Consider the following 23,808-nt stretch of genomic DNA (forward strand, 5'->3'; position numbering starts at 1 on the left):
ACAAGAAATTCTGAGTTTTCATTTACTTTCAAGAAAATTTGGAGAAAAATTCACCATAGTTGGGGGCCATGGGAACCATTTGGATATTTACAGACTCTGGGGGTCTTTAGCCTCTGTCCTCACTAAAGACATCACCTTGATTCTCTTTAGACCCACTATTCCTCTCTGCCCCCAACTCCATAATAAAGTGTTATATCCACACAAATATCAGAAGATTCCCTAGGAACCTGTGGCAAGAACTTAGACACTCAGCTTTCTCTTAACTTTATCACTGACACTCACTTGCTGCGTGACATTGAGTTATCATCTGCACTTCTCTGGGCCTTATGATCCCTCTCCATAAGATGAGGAAATGGGACTTGATGGGCCCTCAGAATCCCTAGATCTTTCGCTTTTCACTCCCTCCTGGGCTGAGTTTGGGAGAATGAGGATGGTAGAATAAGAGGGACCGTGCTCCTTAAGACGTCTTGGTTGTTCATAGAAATTCTATTCCCCAGTCTCTTTGCGGGATGTCGTGAAGTGGGTGAGATGGGATTCTGTAGTTTAAGTGCCTGCCATGAAGCTTTTGATGGCCAAGGCATTTATTTCAAGGCCATCCGTCTCGAATAAACATATTACCAGATGTATGTCACTGCTATCAGCAAAAAACTCAATCAGGAACCAGGCTACTCTGATTCATTAAGTTCCCCCAAGTAAATTAGATAACTGACCACTTGATTGATTCTGTTTCTAATTCCCACTTTTATGCTTTAAATTCTCTCATAAAGAGTGAACCTGTGAAACCCTAGACACTCCACGCTTGGACCTTAACCTTTTCACTGCGTTCACTGATTTCAAGTTTGTTCTCCAAAATGTGTCAAAAATCCACAGACAATAATTACAGTATTGATATTTTTGGGTAAGTACCGTTAAGGTGTTACATTTTATTATAATAATGACTAAAGTATAAAAATTTCCTATTGTTATTCATTCTTGAAAACCACAAAAATATAGAACAATGTGCATCTGCTTTCCTAAACTTCCTTTCTGGAACACTGAGCTGGTGGGGTAAAGTCAAGCGCCACAGTCAGTGGCATGGAAGTATCATTCGACTATAGACGAACACTGTAGCAAAAACGTTAATAAAGGCAGAGCCGCAGGTCTGCACTCTCTCTCCCCTTCTCTCTGTCTTCAACCTTGCTGTGTAGCCCTCCAGCCTGCTATGTAGCCTCCAGGGCCTGTGAGTAGTAAACCTTGTTCTTCAAAGTTCCCTGATGGTTTTGTAGAGGTGAGTCCTGCAATCATAATAAGAACCACACGGCTGGACCAACCACAACATTGGCCCTTGTGGTAAAAACGGAAGGCAACCGAGTCCGGGTCTCATGCTCAGCCAATAGACCTAGACTGACCGAGGAGTTTGGCTATTTAGAATAAGCTTTTATTGTCAGAGCACTGGTGATCTGAGAAGGCAGCAGGATAACACCTTCCAAAACTGCCTTAACATTCTCAGACCAGCTTAGGGTATTTAGGGGAAAATCTAGGCATTCTTCCAGAGGGAACCTACGTAACGGTTCCAGTGATCTGCATGGAGTCTTTCTTCTGGGAACGTGGTTCTCCAGTGGTGACAGCAACCCAGGAATAATGATGGGAGTAGCCTGGAAAGAATGCTAGACCATAGAGATTGTGACCAATAAGCTTAAGGGTATTAATCAAATTTCAGGTTAATTTTCTAAAACAGGGAACTGGGACAGGGGACATTCTGAGCTCAAGCCATAGGGGGATGACCTATTGTTAAGCTGTAGGTCAAGGAAAGGTGGGACCGGGACATTGTGAAGCCTTTACTATGGGGGTCCCAACAGGCTCTGCTTCAGTGGTGGCCTGTGGGGCTCACTACAAGAGTAGATACAGAAGGTAAAAATAAATAAATAGATAAATAAATAAATAAATAAATAAATAAATAAATAAATAAATAAATAAATAAATGTTTGGGTATATGGATTTGGTGGAAGTTCCTGAAATTAATTAAAAAATAGTTATTTGCACTTTAAAAAAGAAAAAAAAAGTAAATACAGCCAAGCATAAGTGCCTCGGGGATTCGTAGCCGAGAACATCAAAATCAACAGGCTGAGGGGCTCTGTCTGTGATCCTAAATTTTATGACCATAAGGCTGGCTTTGTCAGGCCTGTACCTCAGGTAGGACAACTGGAGAACAAAGTTTGGCCCCAAAGTGTAATACCTACTTAGGGAAGGAAATGGGAACCTTACAAATGATATTTACTCGGAAGAGTTTCTCTCCCTCTACGAAGACTGATGGGCTCGTGTTGTGGATTCCGTGGCTCTGGGAAAGCTGCCAAGTAGTCCAGCGCTGTCTTTCCAACAGCCCCTCCACTATTCCAGTTAGCATCCAGCAACTCTGCTGAATTACTAACCTTTATTGCATTGTAGTCTCTAAGTCAGGTCTCTTCATTTCCCAGTTCCTCCTCAGACAACAGGGAGTTTGCACCAGATGGTAGAAGCTCCCTGTAAGATCTGACATTCTCTCCTCCTCTCAGAGCAACACAACCTTGACAAACACTATCTGCAAACCCTGCTATCAGCCTGCTTCCTCCTCCCTCTCTGTGGTAACATCTTTACTTTTGGTTATAGTCAAAGAATATGGGTGACCCAAAGAAAAAAGGGAGAAAGACGGGAGGAAAGTGTGGGAGAGGGAGAAAGAGACACAGAGACCATGGGAGACTCACAGAAAAAGTCTTCCATAGACACAGAGAGGCACAGAGAAACAGAGAAACCATGAGATCAAAAAGACACATTGTCAGAGACAAAAAAAGAGGGTGTGCGAGTTAGTGTGCAGATAAAATGGGAAATGAGGATATTTCACAACTCTCCAAGTTATCAAGGAGACCCCCATTCACTCCTAAGGTATCCTGGAAATTGAGACAAGCTTGGCCCACTCCCCCTGGGTGACCGGAGGGCCCAGGCCAGCCCAAGGGGCTAAGGATCAGGAGCCATCCAATGAAAGACCCTTCCCCAGGGCTGTGGGCTGTAGATGTCAGCTAGTCACGTTGATGGTCTCAGGATCTTGGTGTTCCCAGCAGGAAAGGGGGTGGCTGGCTTGACTCCAGATCTTGTATTCAATATACTGACTACTGAAGGAATAGGCTGGACACAGGAGGCCAGACATTTTTATGTTCTGGAACCACCGGACAGGCCAGCTCTTCTTCAGAATGGTGTCTTCTGGACTTTTGAGCATCCTGGTGCTATCCATCCTTCTAGTGAATGTCCAAGGATCTAGTCTGATTGACTGGCTCTTTCCCAGTAAGTACTGGGGCCTCAGCCCCTGCCCTGGAGAGAGAGAAGGTTGTTGGGAGAAAGGATCCAGGAATAATTAATTATTCCTCAGACTTGAGTTGCTTTTCACCATCTTAGCCCTGGTCCTGGGTTGGGGGGAAAAAGAGAGATATTTGGAATATTTCTTCCTATTTCCCTCTCCATGGAAGATCCCTTCCATGAATGCAAGAATCCAGACCTGAGGCAATCCCTACTCGCAGCCCCTTTGAAGTAGAGGGTCTTTCTTGAGGGCAGGGGGTGAAGGCGTGGGAAGAGTCATAGGATATAGCATTTGTGGGAAGGGCTATAGGAATCTGGAAAGCCTAAGGGACCCTCTCCTCTCCCCACAACAAAAATGGCCCCCTTTCTCGGGACGTCATCCCTATCACCTCCTGATTCTTTCAAATTCTTTGAAGTATCCCTACATCCCCAGGGGTTCCGTGACTTTGGGGTAAAGGACAATATCCAGAAGTTCCTTTGGACTTAAAACAGTAATACTCCATGACTATAGACTAATAATGATAATTGCTACCATTTACCAAACATTCAGAAAGCAGGGATTTAGAGAGAGGGATCTAGAGTCAGACTTGGTGGGTCCAAATTCTGCCTCCACCACTTAGCAGCCATGGAATCTTGGGCAACTTATGTAAATTCTATGTGCTTCCGTTTCCTCATTTGCAAAATGGGTATATTAATAAAACTTACTTCACAGAGCTATAATAGGGATTAAATGAGATAACACATTTTAAATGTTTAGAAGAGTGCTTGACTGACGGTAAATACTTAACAAACGTTGATGTTGCCGTGATAATAGCGTCACATGCTTTGTCTCATTTCTTCCTCACAACTGTAAGGAAGGCTAAAACAATTTTACAAATGAGGAAACCAAGGTTCAGAGAAGGTAACTCGTAAACCAAAAGTTAAAATTTAAAAACCCAACCATCTGTAGCCAGGGTGAGTGATATTAATCGTTGTGCAAGAGCGCCCCCTAGAGGAACTCCCAAACACTGACTCCTCAACCAGGCCAAACGGACCAGATTCATTCAGACCAGCGGCTTTTAATAGGGTGATGTTGCCTTCCAGGGGACAATTGCAACGGTCGTTACAACTGGAGAGTGCTACTGGCATCTAGTGGGGAGAGGCCGGGGATGCTGCTAAATGTCCTACAATGCACAGGACAGCCTTCCCCTTCCCATCAAATAATGATCCAGCCCAAATGTCACTAGGGCCAAGGTTGAGAAATCCTGCCTTAGAGGGGATGAGGCTAGGGGGTGGGACTAGCAATTAGGTAAAGAAGGTAGAGAGTGAGGGGTGGTCGGCAGGGAGGGTAGTGGAAGCAGTGCAGCAAAACACCTGAGAGAACCCTGAGGAGAAGGACTGGGGGGGTGGGGGGGGGGTGAGCAAAGCGAAAGCAAACTTCCCTGACTGCCCAGAATTGCTTTCGGTCTAGGGAAGAGTGGGCATTGTGCTGACTCATGGTTGTAAGACTATCCCTTCCCTAGAGAGATGCCCCAGAATCCGAGAGAAATGTGAATTCAGAGAAAGAGATGAATGTACGAAGGACAGACATTGCCCGGACAACAAGAAGTGTTGTGTCTTCAGCTGTGGGAAAAAATGTTTAGACCTCCAACAAGGTAATATTTAGAGCCTGGAAATAATCAACCCTTCTACTCATGCCCTCACCTTCTGCCCACCTGGGTTGGCATCGTCCCTGGTTCGCTAAGGGCTGGTCTCTGAGCAAGAGACTTGGGAGACCTGGAATCTACATTCATCACTGCCCCTAATAGGATGCCTGACATTAGGTATTATCTTCATCTTGTCTGGGCCTTGGTTTTCCTAAACAAAAGATGGGTGCAGGAGTGGAATTGAACCAAACAGTCTCTTGGCTACTTTCTATTGTTAAGATTTTCTGAGTCCTCCATATATCAACAGTGTTGCTGCGAGTGATGGTGAAGCAATTTGTGTTGCCTCGCTTTTTGCTCCAGAGTGACCACCCCTTTGCCTGTACAAGTCCGACTTAGCATCAGGAAATCTCCCTTCACCACTCTAGACCGGAGAGTTTTTCCTTTGCTGCTGCAATCTTCACTCCATGCTCATCTCCCTGGGTTCCAGAAAGACTATCAAAGAGTCTGTGTTCATTCATTTAACAAATATGTATCGAGTGTCTCTGAGAGCCATAGTGGGATTTGAGCAGTGTGGTCAGGGAGGTTGATGATAGCTTCCCTGAGAAAGCAAACCTGGAGTTGAGTTCAGAAGGGTGGGTAGTAAATTTAGGTCAAAAATGGATGGAAGGGCTTTCTAGGCAAAGAGAATAGTGTGTACTCAATAGCAGGGTCTAGGGAGTATGAGCATGGTACAAGGGTCAAAGATAGTAGGTAGGTAGGGTCTGGTGGGCTAGAGTCTCACTGTGATCCTAAGAGCAATGGAAATCCATGGAGGCGGGCAGTGACGCGACCAAGTTTTTACTATGCCTACAGAGGAGAAACGGAATGTCTTAAACGACTTCAGGATGAAAGAAAATGCTAGCGTGGACTAGAGGGGTAGCTGAGGGGATGGAGAAGAGTGGGATGCATTTGAAAGATATTTAGGAGGAAAGTAAACAGGACCTGACAACGGGGCAGAGTGAGAAGGCAGGAGGATGGGAAGTTGTTCATTTGCCTGCAAGTGAGGGATTCTGAATTCAGACTTCCTGAGTTCAAATCTTAGCTCCAGCTGTCACCAGTCTATTCATCTCGGGCAAATTACCAAATGTCCCTCATTGTGCCTCAGTTTCCTCAGATAATAAAAGGACCAATGTTAAAGGTTATTTGGAGGATCCAATCAGCTGATGCACATGACGTGCTTAGAGCAGTGCCTGGCATATAATAGCCACGTGACGTTAGCTTCAGTTATTTGTCATTCATGACTGGGAGCTTGTAAATAGCAGAAGCCATGCCTTTTCTTTGTCTCGTAAAGCATCTAGCACATAGTAGGTGTTCAATGAATGGCTTATTCAGTCCAGATCAAAGATTCTTTATTCAATCACAGTTTTACCCTCAACATTCTGGCGAATCCTATACTGTACCAGATTACCTGCTAGGAATGGGGTTCCAAGAGGAAATCAGACACAATCCTGCTCATTAGAAACTCACAATCTCACGGGTGAGACCAAAGATGTAAACAAATGACAAACATGCCCACGAGATTCAGAAGCGCCATAGGAAAATGCAGCGTCAATTCAGGCACTCGTCAGGGCATGGATGCAGAATAGTCAGAAACACCATAGAGGAGCTGATGTCTGAGAAAAGTTTTGAAGGGAGAATGGGACTGTCACTAATGAACAAGAGCAGGGTGGGCAGAGGGAATATGGAGCGAGAGGTGTGGAAGCGTGGGACAGCATGGTGTGTTGAAGGTTGCAGGAGCATGTAGCTCAGAAGGGTACTATGGGGAGCAGGAGGCCAGAGCCACAAGCAGGGACTGGGTCCTGAAGGGCCTGTGAGTCATGGGAAGACTTTGCCACGAAGTCAAGGTCTTAGCTGTGGAATGATGTGATCAGCTTTGTTTCAGCTCCATCAGGGCGTTCTCTCTGGTGGACAGCATGAAGGATGGGTTGGAGGGGTCAGGGACGGAGGCAGGAAGGTCAATTCCAAGCTATCTCAACAGCGCAGGCTCGAGACACTGAGACTTAATGAGTGGCAGATGTGATACACATATACAATAGAATATTACTCGGCTAGTTTAAAAAAGAATAGAACCTTACCATTCACGACAACACGGATGGACCTAGGGGGTATTATGCTGAGTGAAATAAGTCAGACAGAGAAAGACAAATAGCATATGATCTCACTTATATGTGGAATCTTGAGAACAATATAAATGAACGAACAAAACCGAAACACACTCAAGATACAGAGAACAAACCAATGGTCGCCAGATAGGGGGCGGGGGGTGGGGGGGTGGAGGCGGGGTGAAAAAGGTGAAGGGATTAAGAAGTACAAATTGGTAGATACCGGTACTAAATAGTCACAGGATGTAAAGTGCAGCATAGAGAATATAGTCCATAATGTTGCAACAGCTGTGTACAGTGCCAGGTGGGTACTAATCTGGGGAGCAGCGCATAAATTATATAAATGTCTAACCACTATGCTGCCCACCTGAAACTAATATAAAATAATATTGAGTGTCAACTGTAATTGAAAAATAAAAAAATAAAATGTTAAAAAGAGAGTGGCAGAGAGGTGAGCTACGAGAAAGTAAAAATCAACAGGACTTGGGGCAGCCGGTTAACTCAGTTGGTTAGAGCGCGGTGCTCTTAACAACAAGGTTGCCAGTTCGATCCCCACATGGGCCACTGTGAGCTGCACCCTCTGCAACTAGATCGAAACAACTACAGAGCTGATGGGTCCTGGAAAAACACTTAAATAAAAGTTAAAAAGAAAATCAACAGAACTTAATTGTTCAGCTTCAGGGATTTACTCCAGGAAACTCACTTTTTAGGTCAGACCTGTGTCAGTTTGCTAGGGCTGCTATAACGACGTACCACAAACTGGGCAGCTTAAACAGCAGAAAATATAGTGTCTGGCAGTTCTGCAGGCTAGAAGTTCAAGATCAAGTGTTGGCAGGGTTGGTTCTTTCTCAGGTTGTGAGGGAGACTGTTCTATGCCTCTCCCCTAACTTCTGGTGGTTTGCTGGCAATCTGGCATTCCTTGGCTTGTAGACCTCTGTCTTTACCTTCACATGGCACTCTCCTGTGTGTGTGTCTGCATCCAAAATTTCTCCTTTTTATAAGGATATCAGTCATATTGGATTAAGGAAGCATCCTATTCCAGTATGACTCATCTGAAATAATTACATTCCCAAATATTTACATTTGGAGGTACTAAGGGTTAGGACTTTACTATATGAGTGGAGAGGACGGTGTGACGTGGTCCGATCCATCAGAGGACTGAAGGAAGAAAAGGTGCCTGGCCATCTGAAAAACTGCCCCTGCCTTCCCGGCATGGACTTGGCCTTTACTCATCATCCCATGTTCTCTTCTTGGCGTGGTTTGGAGGGCAGAGTAAATGGCTTATCATTTGTCGTTTTCAAGGCACTTCCATGTCTTTTGTCCATTCAGGACACATGTATTGAGCAGCTACTCTCTGCCAGGGACTGTGCTAGAAGCTGCACATTCAGATACAATCAAGGAACTCACAATTGAAAGGGCCGGGAGGGTGATCTCACCTGCCCGTCAAAGCAGCCTTGTGCCACAAGCAGGGTGGGATTTTGCATTCCCATTTTACAGAAAAGGAAGTCAAGGACAAGGCAGGTAACATTCGGGAGGTTGATAGGCACACACTGAATTAGGAGCAGAGCCTTGAAACCAGAGTCTCCTCACTGTCAGGGGAGGCAATGAGGCCAGTGACCAGAAGGGAAAGGGGGAGACCGATGTTCCCCTGGGATATCAACACCCAAACAGCTCCACTCTGGAGTCTCCCTGCAAATGTACATAATACATCAATGGAACTGGGCCCCCAAGATATGCATGGTAAGGTGTAAGGAGCCTGCTCAGTTTCGTCTAGGGTGGTTGCCGGAGGGACCATACACTCGCATTTTTGGGGGGATGGGCACTCTAAGCTTTCCACTCTGGGGTCTCCCTGCAGACGTATGCAATATGCCAAAAGAGACTGGTCCCTGCATGGCTTTTTTTCGCCGTTGGTGGTATGATAACAAAAGTGATACCTGCTCCAGCTTCATCTATGGCGGCTGCAAAGGAAACAATAACAACTTCCAGACCAAAGCCCTATGCCAGAACACGTGCCCCAAAAAACGTGAGTCCCAAGGGCCCCAGTCTCCCATCCTTGCCAGGGCTGTGCCGGGAGGTCTGAGTGTTGGCTGGTCCATTCCAGGATGGTTACATCCTTGGCAGACCAGGTGCTGACAGAACCAGCTCCAATCAAGAGGTAAGAATATACCTCACAGAGGGTCAGACAGTGGCTTTCTGGGCACTGAGGTTGGGAAGGGATGTGAGAGTGTATCAAAGCTGGCAAGTATGAGGGGTGGAGAGAGGATGGAGATGCGGTTAAATCTCAGAGACCCAACTTCAGAGAGGTCACAGGACATCCAGCCTAGTGCTGCACATGTTGACCAACCACCCCAGGCCATTAATTTCCAGGCCATCAATGTCCTCATTACAACTCTTTGCTAGCAATCCACTCCTATCCACATCCCATTTTTCCTTTAAGGAGATTTATAGCTTCCCAAATTAAACCCACTTCCTTTTGATGTCCTATGGAAAGATGTACAAACATAACCTCAAGACTAGTTCCAAAGATAAGCGGAGCCCAAGACGCTCAGCTGGTCCTGTTTTCCATTCTCAACAGGCTTCTTCTATTCCTGAACGCGGAAGGGTACATCCAGACAACTGCCAGGTTTGGCTCACGACCCAAGGCTGTTTGTCCACGCACCTGACTGACGCTCCAGGTGGCTTCCTCTGCTCCAATCCCAGCGTTCCAAGGCCTCAGCCCTTCCCGAAAGCAAACCCCGGGATTTGCCTCCCCTGTCCTCCCTCTCAGCCTCTTTTCTTACATAACATCCTTCCGTTTTGATCCTATTTCTTCCTTTATGTCTAACTTCTAGAACCTGTGGAGCTCCCAATTTTTCCCAATAAAGTACTATTTGGTCTTGTGCCTCCGACCCTGGCTAATTCACCTCTGTTGGCACATTATGGTTTGTGGAGAGTGAAAAGCTCGCTGAGGCTTCTGGAGACACCATGAAAGGGATTGAAGAAAATCAGAATCTCGAGAGCCCCCAGAGATACTGTTATGCTCCTCTGTTTCTTAAAAAAACTGCAGACCCTTTTAAGACAAGGGCCATGGGCATTGCCTTAGTTTGGACCCCCCAGAAACCTATCCTAAGATAGAGCATAGGTGAAAGTAGTTTATTTGGGAGATGAAGGTGGGGAGTGGGTTCAGTGATACAGGAAAGAGAGGAGTCGATATGAGCTGGTCACCACTATAGGAAATGGTAGGTTAATCCCACCCGGGACCTTCTAAGGAAGCATGTGAAACATGCGGCCGCATTTCCTTCATCTATCTCCAGTTATGGGGAAGCTGAGGGGTGTATCCACTGACCCCCATCCCCTACTGGATGCCTGGGGGTATGAAATCCCTCATTCTTTCAGACTGTTCTGCATGCAAGCTGAACAAGCTCCCAGGAGACAGAGAAAACCCACAGCATGCGAGTAGAGACTCTCATACTTGAAGTGGAAAGCTGTCGGTGCACACTGAATATTATTCAGCCATGAAAAGGACTGAATAATACATGCTACACTGTGGATGAACCTCAAAAACATTACACTAAGTGAAGGAAGCTTGGCACAAAAGATCGATCATACACTCTGTGATTCCATTGATACAAAATATCCAAGATAGGTAAATGCATAGAGGTAGAAAGTAGATTAGTGGTTGCCAGACACTGGTGTAAGCTGGAGGAAAACAGAGAGTGACTGCTAATAGGTATGGAGTTTTCTTTGGGAGTGACAAAAATGTTTGGGAACTAATAAAATAAAGATGGTGGTTACACAATATTGTGAAGCTACTAAGAAGCCACTTAAAAATAATTAATTTTATATGATGTGAATTCCACCTCAATTTTAAAAACTGGATTAGGAAAACCGAAATGTGCAGTAGAACTGTGGCCCGCAACTGCAGGTGAGCTGAGAGTATTGGAAAGTTCCATGCAACAATCTTAAGGCCCCGCCCACTGATGCCCCTGGTTCTGAGGTCATAACTGACATTTCTTATTTCTCTCCAGCATCACCTATTCCACATTGCACCAGATGAGAGGAGCTCTCCATGAGCTTTAACAATCTCTCCTGCTTGCAAAGCACTGTGATCTTGACAGATTTGGTTCAGTCTGGACTCAACCTATCTCCTCCTCTACGTACTACCCATGGCAATGCATTCACTCTTTGACAACAGTGAAAGAAAAGGGGTGGCCTGAAGAGAAGAAAGAGAAGGACAGAAGGGAAATGGAAGGGCAGGGCAAAAGAGACCCAGACCGAGGGAGACTCACAGAAAAAGAGTAAAAGGCAGGCACAGAGTAAAAAAGAAAAAGGCACAGAGAGGGGAAAAAACAGTATGTGAGAAAAATAAGCAGACAGGAAAATAGACGTGTCAGGAGAAGAGTAAGATTGGAAAGAAACACGAGAACTAGGATTCTCTTGACCTCCAAATTCCCTCCCTGAAAAATGGAATACCCTGTAATCAAAGGCCTGCTCTGTGAAAGGAGTCTAGGTGTCTCAGATAAGCTTTGCTCCCCTCCCTGGTTAACCAGAGAGCCTCCGCTGGTGGAGGATTAGGTGCTGTTTATCAAGAACCCCTTCCCGCAGAGTTGACGCTGTGGATGCCAGCTGGCCCACTGAAGGCCTCAGGGACTTGGCGTTCCCCAGAGGAGGGAGGGTGGCTTGTCTCTAGTGATGTGTGACTCCCGGAGTGTTAGGCTGTGCCAGGGCAGCCAGAAGCTCAGAAGCAGTTGCTGCCGAGCAGTAGTTTTTTCAGTTTTGGTGTTGCTAGCTGGGCTGGCCCCTCCTAAAATGGGGCCCTCGGGACTTCTGCTTATACTGGTACCATTCATCCTCCTGGAGAGTGTCCAGAAACCCGGGCTGGTTAAGGGGTTCATTCTAAGTAAGTATTGGGGACTCAGTCCTTCCAGTGGAGAAATGGAACTTGGCTGGGGGGAAGGAATCAAGACTCTTACAGATGAGGAATGCTTTCCCCCACCTCACCCTGGCATCCTGGGTGGGAGAGGAAGTCATCCTGTCTGCCCCCTTCCTCCTGGTAAGATGCTCTTGGTGAATGCAGGGTCCTTGGTGAATGCAGGCCACTGACTCCCCACCATCATTATGAGAGATTTCACTTCCTGGAAGTCCTGGGACCTGGAGCTCATGACAGACTAAGGGAACTGGGAAGCTTAAGGGCCTTTTCCATACGAAAGGCCACCTCCCCTAGCACCACCCTCATTGGCTTCCAGATCTTCCGTTGTATCCCCCAAAACCCTTCCCATACGCATACCTACACCCACACCCATAGGGGATCCATGCCTTTGGGGTAAAGAATGGTCTCTGGAAGTGCCTTGCAATGCTGAGCTAGGAAGACCCCATAATGAGCAGCTAAAATATACGGAGCTCTCAGACAGCAGTGGAGCCACACGTTGCAGGTTCATATCCTGGCTCCATTCCTTTGTAGCCATGTGACCTAGGGCAAGTTCAAATAACCTTCCTGTGCTTCAGACTCCTCTGTTTATAAAATGGGAATATCCATAGGGCTTACCCATAGAGTTGTCATGAGGATTAAGGAGCAAAGGACAAGAGCACAGTAAGCACTTCATCACCATTAGTTCTTATTATTACGCCCCAGGCAGCTTAACAATGGCTTTACAGGCGTTGCCACATTAATCCCCAAAACAAACCTTTAGGCAAGTGAGGGAATCAAAGTTCAGAGACGGTGCCTGCCATACCAAGGACTGCACAGATTTCAAAAGCCCAGCCATCTGACTCCAGAAATGGAAATCTCAATCACGAAGAGCTACGGCACCCCTGCCCTCACCCAGGCAGTGCCCAAATACAGGCAGGCCGAGTGCCCAGATAGTCCTAGGAAATAGCGTCCTTCTTCCTGAAACTTTGTGGGTGGTGAGGGTAGGGGGTAAGGCTGGATTTAGGGATTAGATGGTGAGTTGTTAAGGGGTTGGGAATGGGGGCAGAGGTGTGAAAATCATGAGCTACCTGAGGGTCACTACTTTCTGGGGACCATGAAGTGAAAAGAAGCTTCCTTAATTCTGCCATGGTGCCAGGGGCCTGGGAATGGAGGGCTCTGGCCCCTTCAAGGTCCCTTATTCCCCTCCCTCAGGGCTTTGTCCCAGAAACAAAGCAAAGTGTGATTTGCAAGAAAGGAACCAATGTACGAGGAACAGACATTGCCCAGAGAAGACGAAGTGTTGTGAGTTTAACTGTGGAAAGAAATGTTTAGACCTCAAACAAGGTAACTTACAAATCCCCTGAGCTATTCAATGCCCCCAACCCCCACCTCCACTGGTGCTGTCGGACTCTTTCCCTGGGTCACTGATGGCTGGTGTCCAACCAAGAGTCTGGGTACATCTTCTACTTGATACACAGCCCATCAGCACTGGACTGGGGTGGGTGTGGGGGTCCTGGGTTTTATTTCAATTCTGCTCCTAGTTAGGTATGTGATATAACAGTTTTTCCTTTATGGGCCTTTAGTTTCCTCATCTGTAAGAAAGATGTGGGCATTGGACCATATGGTCTCTTGGCTACTCTTCTATGATCCTCTGACATGCCAAGTAGCCAGTGAAGTCCCACCAAATGCCAACATGGTGTCAGGTAATAGGATAGCTATAAGTGACAGGTATATGATTTTTATTTCCTAGCTTTTTTTCCCCCCCTAGGTCTCTGTCTACATAAATCCAAGATGCCTTCCCTAACCTTTGACCTCCTACACTGTTTCCTCCCTGCTCATATCACTGAGCTCTAAAGAAGACCATCAAGGAGTATTCATCCATCCATCCATTCATTCCACAAATATTTACTGGTGGCCCTGACACACATGATGGGCTCCACTTGTTCATTGTAGCCAGGGAGCTCAGGAAAGGTTTTCCTGTGAAAGGGATCCACGATTTAAGATCTGAAAGGTCTTAAACTATAAGGTTCTAAGGAACTCTGTTTGTAATTCATAGCACTAGGCACAAAACAGTTGCTCAATAAATGCTCCTTGAAGTTCAGGATACATTTGATGTTTTATTGTGAACATTCCTGAAGCATCCCATCCACTCAGTGCCCAATTATGTGCAAGGAACTGGTAATACCAAGATGACAGAAGACACAAATCTCACATTCTCATAGAGGAGTCAGAATATGCGAACAAATAATTACACGGAAGTGGTAAATGTATGTGCAAGATTGAGAAGCAATAAAGAAAAGCAAGGAGTGAAAAACAGAGGCAGGAAAGGTATCATAGAAGAGTTTGGTGTCTGGGAAGGGTTTTGAAGAGTGAAAAGGAATGCACCTCATAAGCAAGAGTGGAATGGACATTCCAGGCATGGGCTGCTCTAAAATATCACACGCTTACACTACTCCATGCCTTTGCACATGCCTAGAATGTTCTCTAGGGAGGCAGGCACCCAAACTGCTCTACTCTGTAATTTCCTTGCAGACGTATGCAGTTTGCCAAAGGTAGTTGGCCCCTGCCTGGCCTACTTTCGACGCTGGTGGTATAATAAGGAAACCAAGACGTGCTCCATATTCATCTACGGAGGTTGCCAAGGGAACAATAACAACTTCCAATCTGAATCAGTCTGCAAGACCATCTGCTCCAAAAAATGTAAGTCCCAGAGGTCCCAGTCTCCTAGGCTCACCTGGGCCACACGGGGAGGTCTGGGTGTTGGCTGATCTATTCCAGGAACTTGGCAGGTTTGGGGCTGACATAACTGATCCAATCAGGAGATAAGAACGTGCTTCACAGAGGGGCAAGTAGAGGACATTTTGGGGAAAAGAGGGTGGGAAGGGGAGCAACAGTCAAAGTTGGCAAGTATGAGATGAATAGGGGGTGCAGAGAGAGGAAGCAGAAGTAGTGGAAGAAGGCGGCCCAGTGGCAGCCCAGCCCTGGGTACCATGCATGGGCCAGTCACTCCAGGCCTTTACTTCTAACCAAATCTTGTCACCCATTCTCTTCCTTTTCCTTCTCAAGGTGAGTGTAGCCAGGACAACCACAGGCTTTATTGACCAAACCAAGACACTTTTGAGAGTAAGAGGGGATTAACTATTATACTGGGCCAACAGGCATAAATGGGGACTCTACTGGAAAACCCAGAACAATACGATCACTCTCTGAGCCCCAAAGTCATTCCACATCTGTTTTCTCTTCCTGTAAAAATCATCTCATCTCCCTTTTTCCATTCAGTGTAAGATTTGATTCCTAATGGGTTTAGGGCCCAAGCATCTCACCCTTTTCTCTCCTGCTATCTCTCAGAGTCGTCAACATTTGGGGTAAGATAACCTGAGTTGGAACAACCCCCAGGATTTGATGCATAACCCAGGGCTCTCTCCATGTGTGTCTAACTGATGCTCCACATTCGTTGCCACTTGTCAAATCTCAGCTGCCAAGACCTTGGCTGTTCCAAACACCGAACGCCAGGATTTTCTTACTCCCTTTCCTCCAGCTCAGCTTCTCTTCAAACATAATGGCCTTCGCCCTTGGACCCTTTCTCAGGGTGTGACCTTGTCTCTTCAACTTCCAAGGCCCCCATTTATCCTTTGGAAGCCCCCAGTTTCCCCTAATAAAGTGCTCTGTGAGGTCGTCTGACATTTCTGAGGCTGAATAATTCACATCTACTTCCTGTGTTCACTTTTCAGAGAAGTCACTGGGTCTCCTAGTGAGGCCAAAAGAGGAGAATGAAAATCCTGAAAACTGAGGACTCTGGCGATACTGTTGTCCTGGTAAAATTGTCATTAAGATGCTTAAGAATGGAACTGGAGCAGATCCAGGTTTTGTATGGTTTAAAGCTGATAAAGTTAGGGAGGTCCTTTCAAAAATGAATACAAATTTAATTAAAAAGTGCATATTATTTCAAGTGAGAATGGAAACTGCAACCAATTGCAAATTTTAAAAAGCTAACAAATACCACAAGTTGCATAAAATCCATATATATAGATTAATTAATTAAATTTTTACGTTTATGAAAGCAATTCTGTAAAACTCAATTTCTATAGAAAGATAATTTGGTCTTTTCTTGAGCATGGCTGATGTTCAACACAAAATGATTTGCATTTTGATTACAGTTGCGATGCATAAAATACATGCCGGGATGCACAGCCACACTCAATATTTGTCGTTTTACTACACGTTTGTGCCCTGAAAACGCAGGAATTTAAATAAATTCTCTTTTGTACAATTCCATCAAAAAAGAAAAAAAGGCAAGCTGCCTTTAAAATTGTACATATTATTGAGTATATTCTTGTGAGTAAAGAACTTCTGCTCTAACAGGCTTCCATAAGAACTGATTCTTTTATATTTATAAAGTTATGTATCTGATGTTTGAAAGAATTTTCCCCAGACTGATTTTTCTGGCTCCACAGTTCACAAACCCAGTTTCTCCTCCACCACCCACACCCTTCTAGGGTAGGTACATTCTACCTACAACCTCCATGTCTTAATATCATCACGTTAGAGAACAGACCCAGCAGCTGATAGGACTATTGCTTAGAGCCGTTCCTACACCGGGACAGAGAGCAGCAACTTACGATACATAGAAATGACTGAGAACAACCTAAATACATCCCACTAACTCGAAACTAAATGTATCCACAACTCAACTTCCTTTTATCTGGATGCCAAAAGTGCTAGCAGCCACTCCACCACCACCCGCCCCAGGAGAAGTGTGACATAAAGAAAGTCGGAGTGGAAACGGAGGGCAGTTGGACTGATTATGGTAACAACGCCTTACTTTTACAGATAATACAAATCACTTGAGCTTGTGAACATGATACTTGGGACACTCCCAGAGTCGTCTTCTTTTTTTTCACGTGAGCTTACCAGTTTATTACACTAAGATCTAACTCAAGAACAGCAAGATGGAAGAGATGCATTGGACAAGCTGTATGGGAAGGCGTACAGAGCTTCTCTGCTCTCTCTGGGTGCACCACTCTCCCCACTCTCCACATGTTCACCACCATCAATGCTCCCCAGAGTCTTAAAAGGGGCCTGGCTCAAATGAGGTTCCCTGAGGCTGGAGCTCGATCAATTTCATGGTAGATTCATCTCTGAAAGGTCTCATGGACTTGTTTCCCGGGCCTGCAGTAAACACGACAGTTCCATGGCACAGAAACTACAAAATAGACGAAAATGGGGAAGAGGCATGAAAGGAGGAGCTTTGGGGAAGCAAAGAGGGATGAAGGAAGAAAGATATCAGACGATGAAACAGTTTCTACACATTGGTAGTTACAAAATAGTCTCAGGGATGTAAAGTAAAGCAGAGAATACAGTCAATAATGTGGCAACAACTATGTACAGTGCCAGGTGGGTACTAGACTCATCTGGGGATCACTGCATAAAGTAGATAAATGTCAACCACTATGCTGTACACTTGAAACTAATGAAAAATATTAAATGTCAACTGTAACTGAAAATAAATTGTTTTAACGAAAAAAGAAATTGAAAGGGTTGGTTAAACTAATGACTATTTCTGAAAATACTATTGCAGATATCAACATTAGAGGCACTTGTGGGTGGTGCTTGTCTAAAATGTGGGTCCTCCAGATCTAGGAAATTGTGATCTCTAGGGGTAGAGTCCAGGAATCTGCATTTTAAACAAGTACTGCCAAGTGATTTTAAAGTTTCAGAACCTGTGGATTGGATGATATTTAAGGGCCAATCCATCAGTAGGGAAAAAAAAAAACTCCAAAAAAGCTTAAGAAGTCTGTTAGAGCTTGCTCCTGGTGTAGAAGGAAATGGGGAGAAAATGTTAGCATCACGGGAAGTGGGGGAGGAACAGAGCAGGGTTGTGCTGAAAACGCCCCCACAGCACTGCTAGTTTTGCAGCTTTGCAGAGTGACCATCTAGCCAAGTGGCTCCCACGTGTGGCATGCCACTCATTTACATTGCTCTGTCCTCCCGCTTAGTCTGTTCCTCTGGGAAGCCTGTCCCAGGCCTGTGCATCTTTACCATCCAGACCAAGTTACCCACAAGTCATCCTTGGTCTGCATCCTTGGGGAAGAGCACTCATCTGGGAATAAAGAAATCCAAATTCGAATCCCAACTTTGCCCCTTGTTGAATGTATGACCTGGTTGGGACAGGGTACGGTGGAGGGATGTTCTTCTCAGAACCTCAGTTTCCCATCCATACAATGAAAACGATGGACTAATAATAACGTCGAAGAGAACTTCTACGTTTCAGAAGATACGGTAGCTCAGGAATGCTGCCCAATCTAATAAGCCCCGGGTGCTTGACCATCCCACGGCACCTCTTAATCCCATGGCACCTCTCAATCCCGTGGTACCTCTCAATCCCGTGGTACCTCTCAATCGCTGCTTGAGTGACCAGAACAGAATCGTCTGTCCTAGGGACCCATGGACCAGAGAGATCCTTGGAAATGGCCAAAGTGTGCCCTGTAGTTGACAGGTCTGCTCACCTGCTGTGCTTGGGAGTGAACACCGAGTCCTCAGAGGTGAGCACAGGCAACTCGCTGCCTTATACGGACCTCTGTGGAAGGTGCTGCATCTCCTTGCTGTCAACTGTTTGCCCATTTCTCTGCCCATTAGAACCCAGAGGACACCTTGAGTGGACTCTTACGGCGTTACGGTGCCATGCAGACGCAGGACTCCACCTCTCTCCCCTCTCTCTTATTCTCTCCTCAAAGCTGCCTGCAGAGCTAGAAATGTGCAGAGGAAGCTGTGGGTGGGTTGAAAACTCAGGGAATGTCCAAGCTTGGGACCAGAGAGCTCCATCAGCCCCAATAACCCTCCTTTTTTTTTTTTTTTTTTTTAACACATGAACAAATGCAAGCTTCTAGTAGAAAACAGACATCCAAGATCACGCAGCAAATCAATAGCAAAAGTGGAGCTACAATCCAGGTTGAAGAGTAGCAAGATGTTGCCAGATCCCACAGCCTAGTTAGAAATTAGGGTGAATATAATGGCTATATGTCTTTTTTTTTTTTAAGTGTGTTTTTCCAGGACTCATCAGCTCTAAGTCAAGTAGTTGTTTCAATCTAGTTGTGGAGGGTACAGCTCACACTGGCCCATGCAGGGATCGAACTGGCAACCCTGGTGTTATGAGCATTGTGCTCTAACCAACTTAGCTAACTGGCCGCCCCTTAATATTAAACATTTTAATCTCACTCTTACAGTTGAAGAATTCTCTACCATGGGGAGTCTTGGCATGAGGTAAAGCCAGTGTTTCCACTATAAAAGCTGAGAGGGCCAATAAAAAAAGAATGAAATCTTACCATTTGCAACTACATGGGTGGACATATTATGCTGAGTGAAATAAGTCACACAAAGAAAAATGCCATATGATCTCACTTATATGTGGAATCTAAAGAAGAAAATCAATGAACAAGACAGAAACAGACTCATAGATACAGAGAACAAACTGATGGTTGCGAGAGGGGAAGGGTATTGGGGGACTGGGTGAAAAAGGTGAAGGGATTAAGAAGTACAAATTGGTAGTTACAAAATAGTCACAGGGATGTAAATTACAGCATAGGGAATATAGTCAATAATATTGTAATAACTGTGTACAGTGCCAGGTGGGTACTAGACTAATCAGGGGATTACTTTGTAAATTATATAAATGCCTCCCCATTTATATAATTTCTAACTTAACTAATATTATTTTAGTTTCATGCTGTACCCCTGAAACTAATATAATATTGAATGTCAACTGTAATTGAAAAAATTAAAAATCAAGGGCCAGACTCTCATTCTATCAGCCAGGGTACAGGACAAAGAAACCATATTCAGTGTTTCAAACAGAGAATTCAATATTGAGAATTGATTACATGAGTACTGTGAGAATAAAAGACCAAAAGGAGGAGAAGCTGAGGCAACCATCACTCCTAGGTTTGGAGGAATAAAATATTTGGGGTTACCAGACCTAAGAGCTCGTAGAAGGGACCCTGGCCCTGGTGCTGACGTTTCTGGAAAGACAGAGTGATCTGAATGGCTGACCTCCCATTACAAATGGAGGCTAGAAGGCATTGCAATAATATATTCAAAGCACTGAAAAAAGAGCAACTAGCAAACAAGAAGTCTCTATCCAGAGAAACTATCCTTCAAAAATACGGGCAACAAACCATACACACAACCATAACTAGAATCTAGACTATGTAAAGAACTCTCAAAATCCAGCAGTACACAATCCAATCAGAAAATGGGCAAAACACATAAACAGGTATTTCACCTAAAATGATATAAAGATGAAAAACGAACACATGAAGAGATGTTCAACATCATTGGGGGTCAGGGAAAGGAAAATGAAAACCACAATGAGAGATCACTACACATGTATTAACAATGGCGTCACTAAAAGAGTAACAACAACAAACGCTAACAAGGATGGAGAGACACTGGATCCCTCAAGCATCGCTGCACTGCTGGGTATGTAAAATGGTACAGCGAATCTGGAAAACAGCTGGGCAGTATTTTTATAAAACTGAACATGCAATTATAATACAACCCAGAAACTGTACTTTGGGGCCTTTATCCCAGAAAAATGACAACTTAAGTTCCCACAAAAACCTGCTCATGAATGTTCACAGTAGCTTCATTCACAATAGCAAAACACAGCCCAGCTCTCCTTCAACAGGTGAATAGTTGAACAAACGATGGCACACCCATGGGGTAGGACCCAGCAACCGGCAGGAATTAACTAATAACCCCTGCAACAGCTTGGATGAATCTGCAGGCAATTACAGCGAGTTTTGCAAAAGCCAATTCCAAAAGGGTAAATATGTGTGATTCCATTTATATGACATTCTGAAATAGTAACAAAACGTTAGAAATGGGAAACAGATTAGTGGTTGCCAGAGGCTATGAATTGAGGGGTGGGAGAAGTGGGAAGGAAAGAAATGTGGTACAAAAGGGCAACTTTAAGGACCCTTATAGTAATAGAACTGTGCGGGTATCGTATCTATGGTAGTGGATACACAAATCTACACAAGCAATAAAATCATAGAGAACTAAGTACATTCACACACACACGAGTACAAGTAAAACACTTCTGAATGCAATCAGTGGATTGTTTCAATGGCAATATCCCAGTTGTGATTTTGGACTATAGTTTTTTCAAAATGTTACCACGGGGGAGAATTAGGCAAAGGGTATTTCTTACAACTGCATGTGAAACTACAATGATCTCAGTACATTATTCAATTAAAGAAAATAAAAGCAAACTAAAGACTTTCCCATACGAACAAGAACGGAGAGAAGTTGATGATGCCATCAGACCTGATCCTTAAGGCTAAAAGGAGGTGACACTAGATGGTAATTTGGATCTGCGGGCAAGAAGGAAGAACACCAAAAATAGTAAATGTGTGGGTAAATATAAAAGTGTGTGTGTGTGTGTATGCGTATGCTCTTCTCTTAATTTACAGAAAGAGGATAATATTGCTAAAAGCAGTAATTATAACACTATATTGTTATGTTCATACCATACAGAAATGTAACATATATGATAAAAGCACAAGTGAGGGGGGCAGGAAATGGAGCGTTACTGGCACAAAGTTACGATATTTTACCAGAATTAAGTCTGTAGATAGACACCCAACTCTACCTCCATCCCAAGCCTAGGATCTCTCTGCCACACCAAACCTGCCTCCTATATTATGAGCTCCTTCCTTCCTCTACTGCCAGACTCCATTTCCAGAGAGAATAAAGCCCAGCAGCGGACAGGCATTGAGTTCACGCACAATCAGTGGGCTGTCTGGGATATGAACAGTGAAGCAGGGTAGCAGTTTCTCTGAGGGACAGAGACCCTTAGCGGAGTAGTGGGAGAATGACGCAGAGCAACGGTTTCACAAAGGCTCGACTCAGAGTCTCAACTTAAGTCCCAGGCTGGCCACTTACAAACTAAATAAACTTGGGCATATCTCATGACTTCCCTGGGTCTTGGTTTCCTCATCTGTGAAATATGCAAAACAGTAAAATCTGTAGCATAGACAAAAAAAAAACACACACACAAAAAACACACCAAGTAAGTAAATAAAGGAAAAGATAAAAGAATAAAATACAACAATAAAAAAAGAAGAAAAAAGAAACCCTGTACCATAGAGTTTTTGTGACAATCACACAAGAGGAATTACGTAATGTGCATAACATACTGCCTGGATTGTAGATGTTCCATCAGCAATAAAGATTAGTATTATTATTAGAACAAACACAGTGCAAAAGGCAGGCACCTTTTCATGATCTCAACCACTCTGATGCAAACTTTGTAGAATCACAGCTTACGAGAAAGGGGTCAACCTGGACGTCCCTACAGTGGGCATTTCCCATGTCTTATGAATAGTTCTAGGCTCTTGAGTTCTACAGACAATTTCTCCCTATTCTACAGTCTCTTTTATATGCAAGACATTTTGCATAGAATGCTAAAAATTACCCTCTGCTAAAAATTCCACTTCGATTCCTGAAGACATGAATGGACTCGACTCGTAAAGTGATGAACTTTATTTTGCCCATCTGTACATTTATTTTGAACATAAATAAGGTGAAAAATAGAAATAAACTCTCTTAGTACGTGTGTGTTTATGATAAATGCATTTGTTATATGTACAAGCAGGTCTTCTCAGTCTCTGCTCCTGTTCTATAAAATGGAGATCATAATAGCATCCCAAGGACTTTTTATGAAGATGTAATGAGATAAGGCAGAAAATTCCCTGACATACTATTAGTGCTCAAGTGACGTTAGTTTCCTTCTCCCTTCTAGAAAAGATAAAGGTTGCATGGAGTTAGAATCTGAGTGGAAAAACTTTATTCTTTCAAAACCCCACCCACATTTACTGCCCCCATCCCTACACCACCCAAATCAATGGCTCTCAATCAAAAGTAATTTAATTCTTTGCAAACATATACGGTTGACAGAGGGTTAATAAAACTCCTTTGATGAGTATAATTGCTAAATAACTAGCAAGAGCTTCCTGGTAACTTCTCTACAGTGCTTTTATTATAATAAATCTTGCACTTGCACCCCTTCTCCTAGAATTATGATAACCCTACCCCCTAAATCACCTGAGGAAGGGCCAAGTCACTGAGTTGTGGCCAACGATCCCCCAGGGTAACCTGAGCACAGAGTGCTGTTTTCAAAGGCCAGAGCCTCCCACACCCACCCGCAAGGTCTGTTCAGCTAAATCAGTGCAGGCACACCTCATTAAACACCGCCCTCACTGCACTGAAGTTCTTATCACACTGCTCACGTTGGAAATATTTTTATAATTTAAAAAAGTGCTTATATCCATGACTCCTCTTCAGGGTGTCTAACCTTGGCACATTTGACGTTTGGGGGTAGACCATTCTTTGTTGGGGGACTATCCTGTGCATTGCGAGATGTTTAGCAGCGTCACTGGCCTCTGTCTGTAGGTGCCCCCCACCTGAGTTGTGACAATCAAAAATGTCTTTAGATGTTGCCAAGTCTCCCCAGATGAAACCTGCTTTTCTGAATTGTATGTTAAAATGCCAATTCTCACTTCCCAGTCAGCTGCTCTAGAAGAGGGAGCCATGTGGCAAACTCTCAGCCAAGAGCACCCATAGGCAACCCTGCCTTTACTCTGTCTGAATGACAAATGCCAGTCTGTTCCCTCCACGGGGGCCTCCTTCTGCCATTATTTTGGTTTCTGATTAGCAGATTTGACCACCCAAAAGAGCAAAGGAAAGAGATAATAAGAATTATCCTGCTGAATCGACCAAAGCAAAAGAAGATGTACCACGGAGATGTTGAAATGCAAGCTTCTGAGCTGCAGTCAGGAAAATAAAGGCA

General features: G+C 44.5%; 1 protein-coding gene across 1 annotated transcript; it reads left to right on the forward strand.

Moving 5' to 3' along the window:
• Positions 1 to 2,012: 2,012 nt before the first annotated feature.
• EPPIN (epididymal peptidase inhibitor) lies at positions 2,013 to 16,306 on the forward strand. The gene is made up of 6 exons (XM_019749629.3): positions 2,013 to 3,294; positions 4,809 to 4,940; positions 8,928 to 9,095; positions 13,173 to 13,304; positions 14,493 to 14,660; positions 15,692 to 16,306. Coding segments are annotated over exons 1-6 (732 nt in total). The 5' UTR covers positions 2,013 to 3,164; the 3' UTR covers positions 15,694 to 16,306.
• The last annotated feature ends 7,502 nt before the right edge of the window (positions 16,307 to 23,808 follow it).

The sequence above is a fragment of the Rhinolophus sinicus genome, chromosome 13 (assembly GCF_057876585.1).
Source record: "Rhinolophus sinicus isolate RSI-liver-muscle chromosome 13, RSI-T2T, whole genome shotgun sequence".
Classification (NCBI taxonomy): domain Eukaryota; kingdom Metazoa; phylum Chordata; class Mammalia; order Chiroptera; family Rhinolophidae; genus Rhinolophus; species Rhinolophus sinicus.

Excerpts from the sequence above, each read along its gene's own strand:
- EPPIN (XM_019749629.3), top strand. The coding sequence starts at position 3,165 with ATGTTCTGGAACCACCGGACAGGCCAGCTCTTCTTCAGAATGGTGTCT. Across the intron at positions 4,941-8,927 it reads ATGTTTAGACCTCCAACAAG|ACGTATGCAATATGCCAAAA; the intron begins GTAATATTTAGA and ends GTCTCCCTGCAG. Across the intron at positions 13,305-14,492 it reads ATGTTTAGACCTCAAACAAG|ACGTATGCAGTTTGCCAAAG; the intron begins GTAACTTACAAA and ends ATTTCCTTGCAG.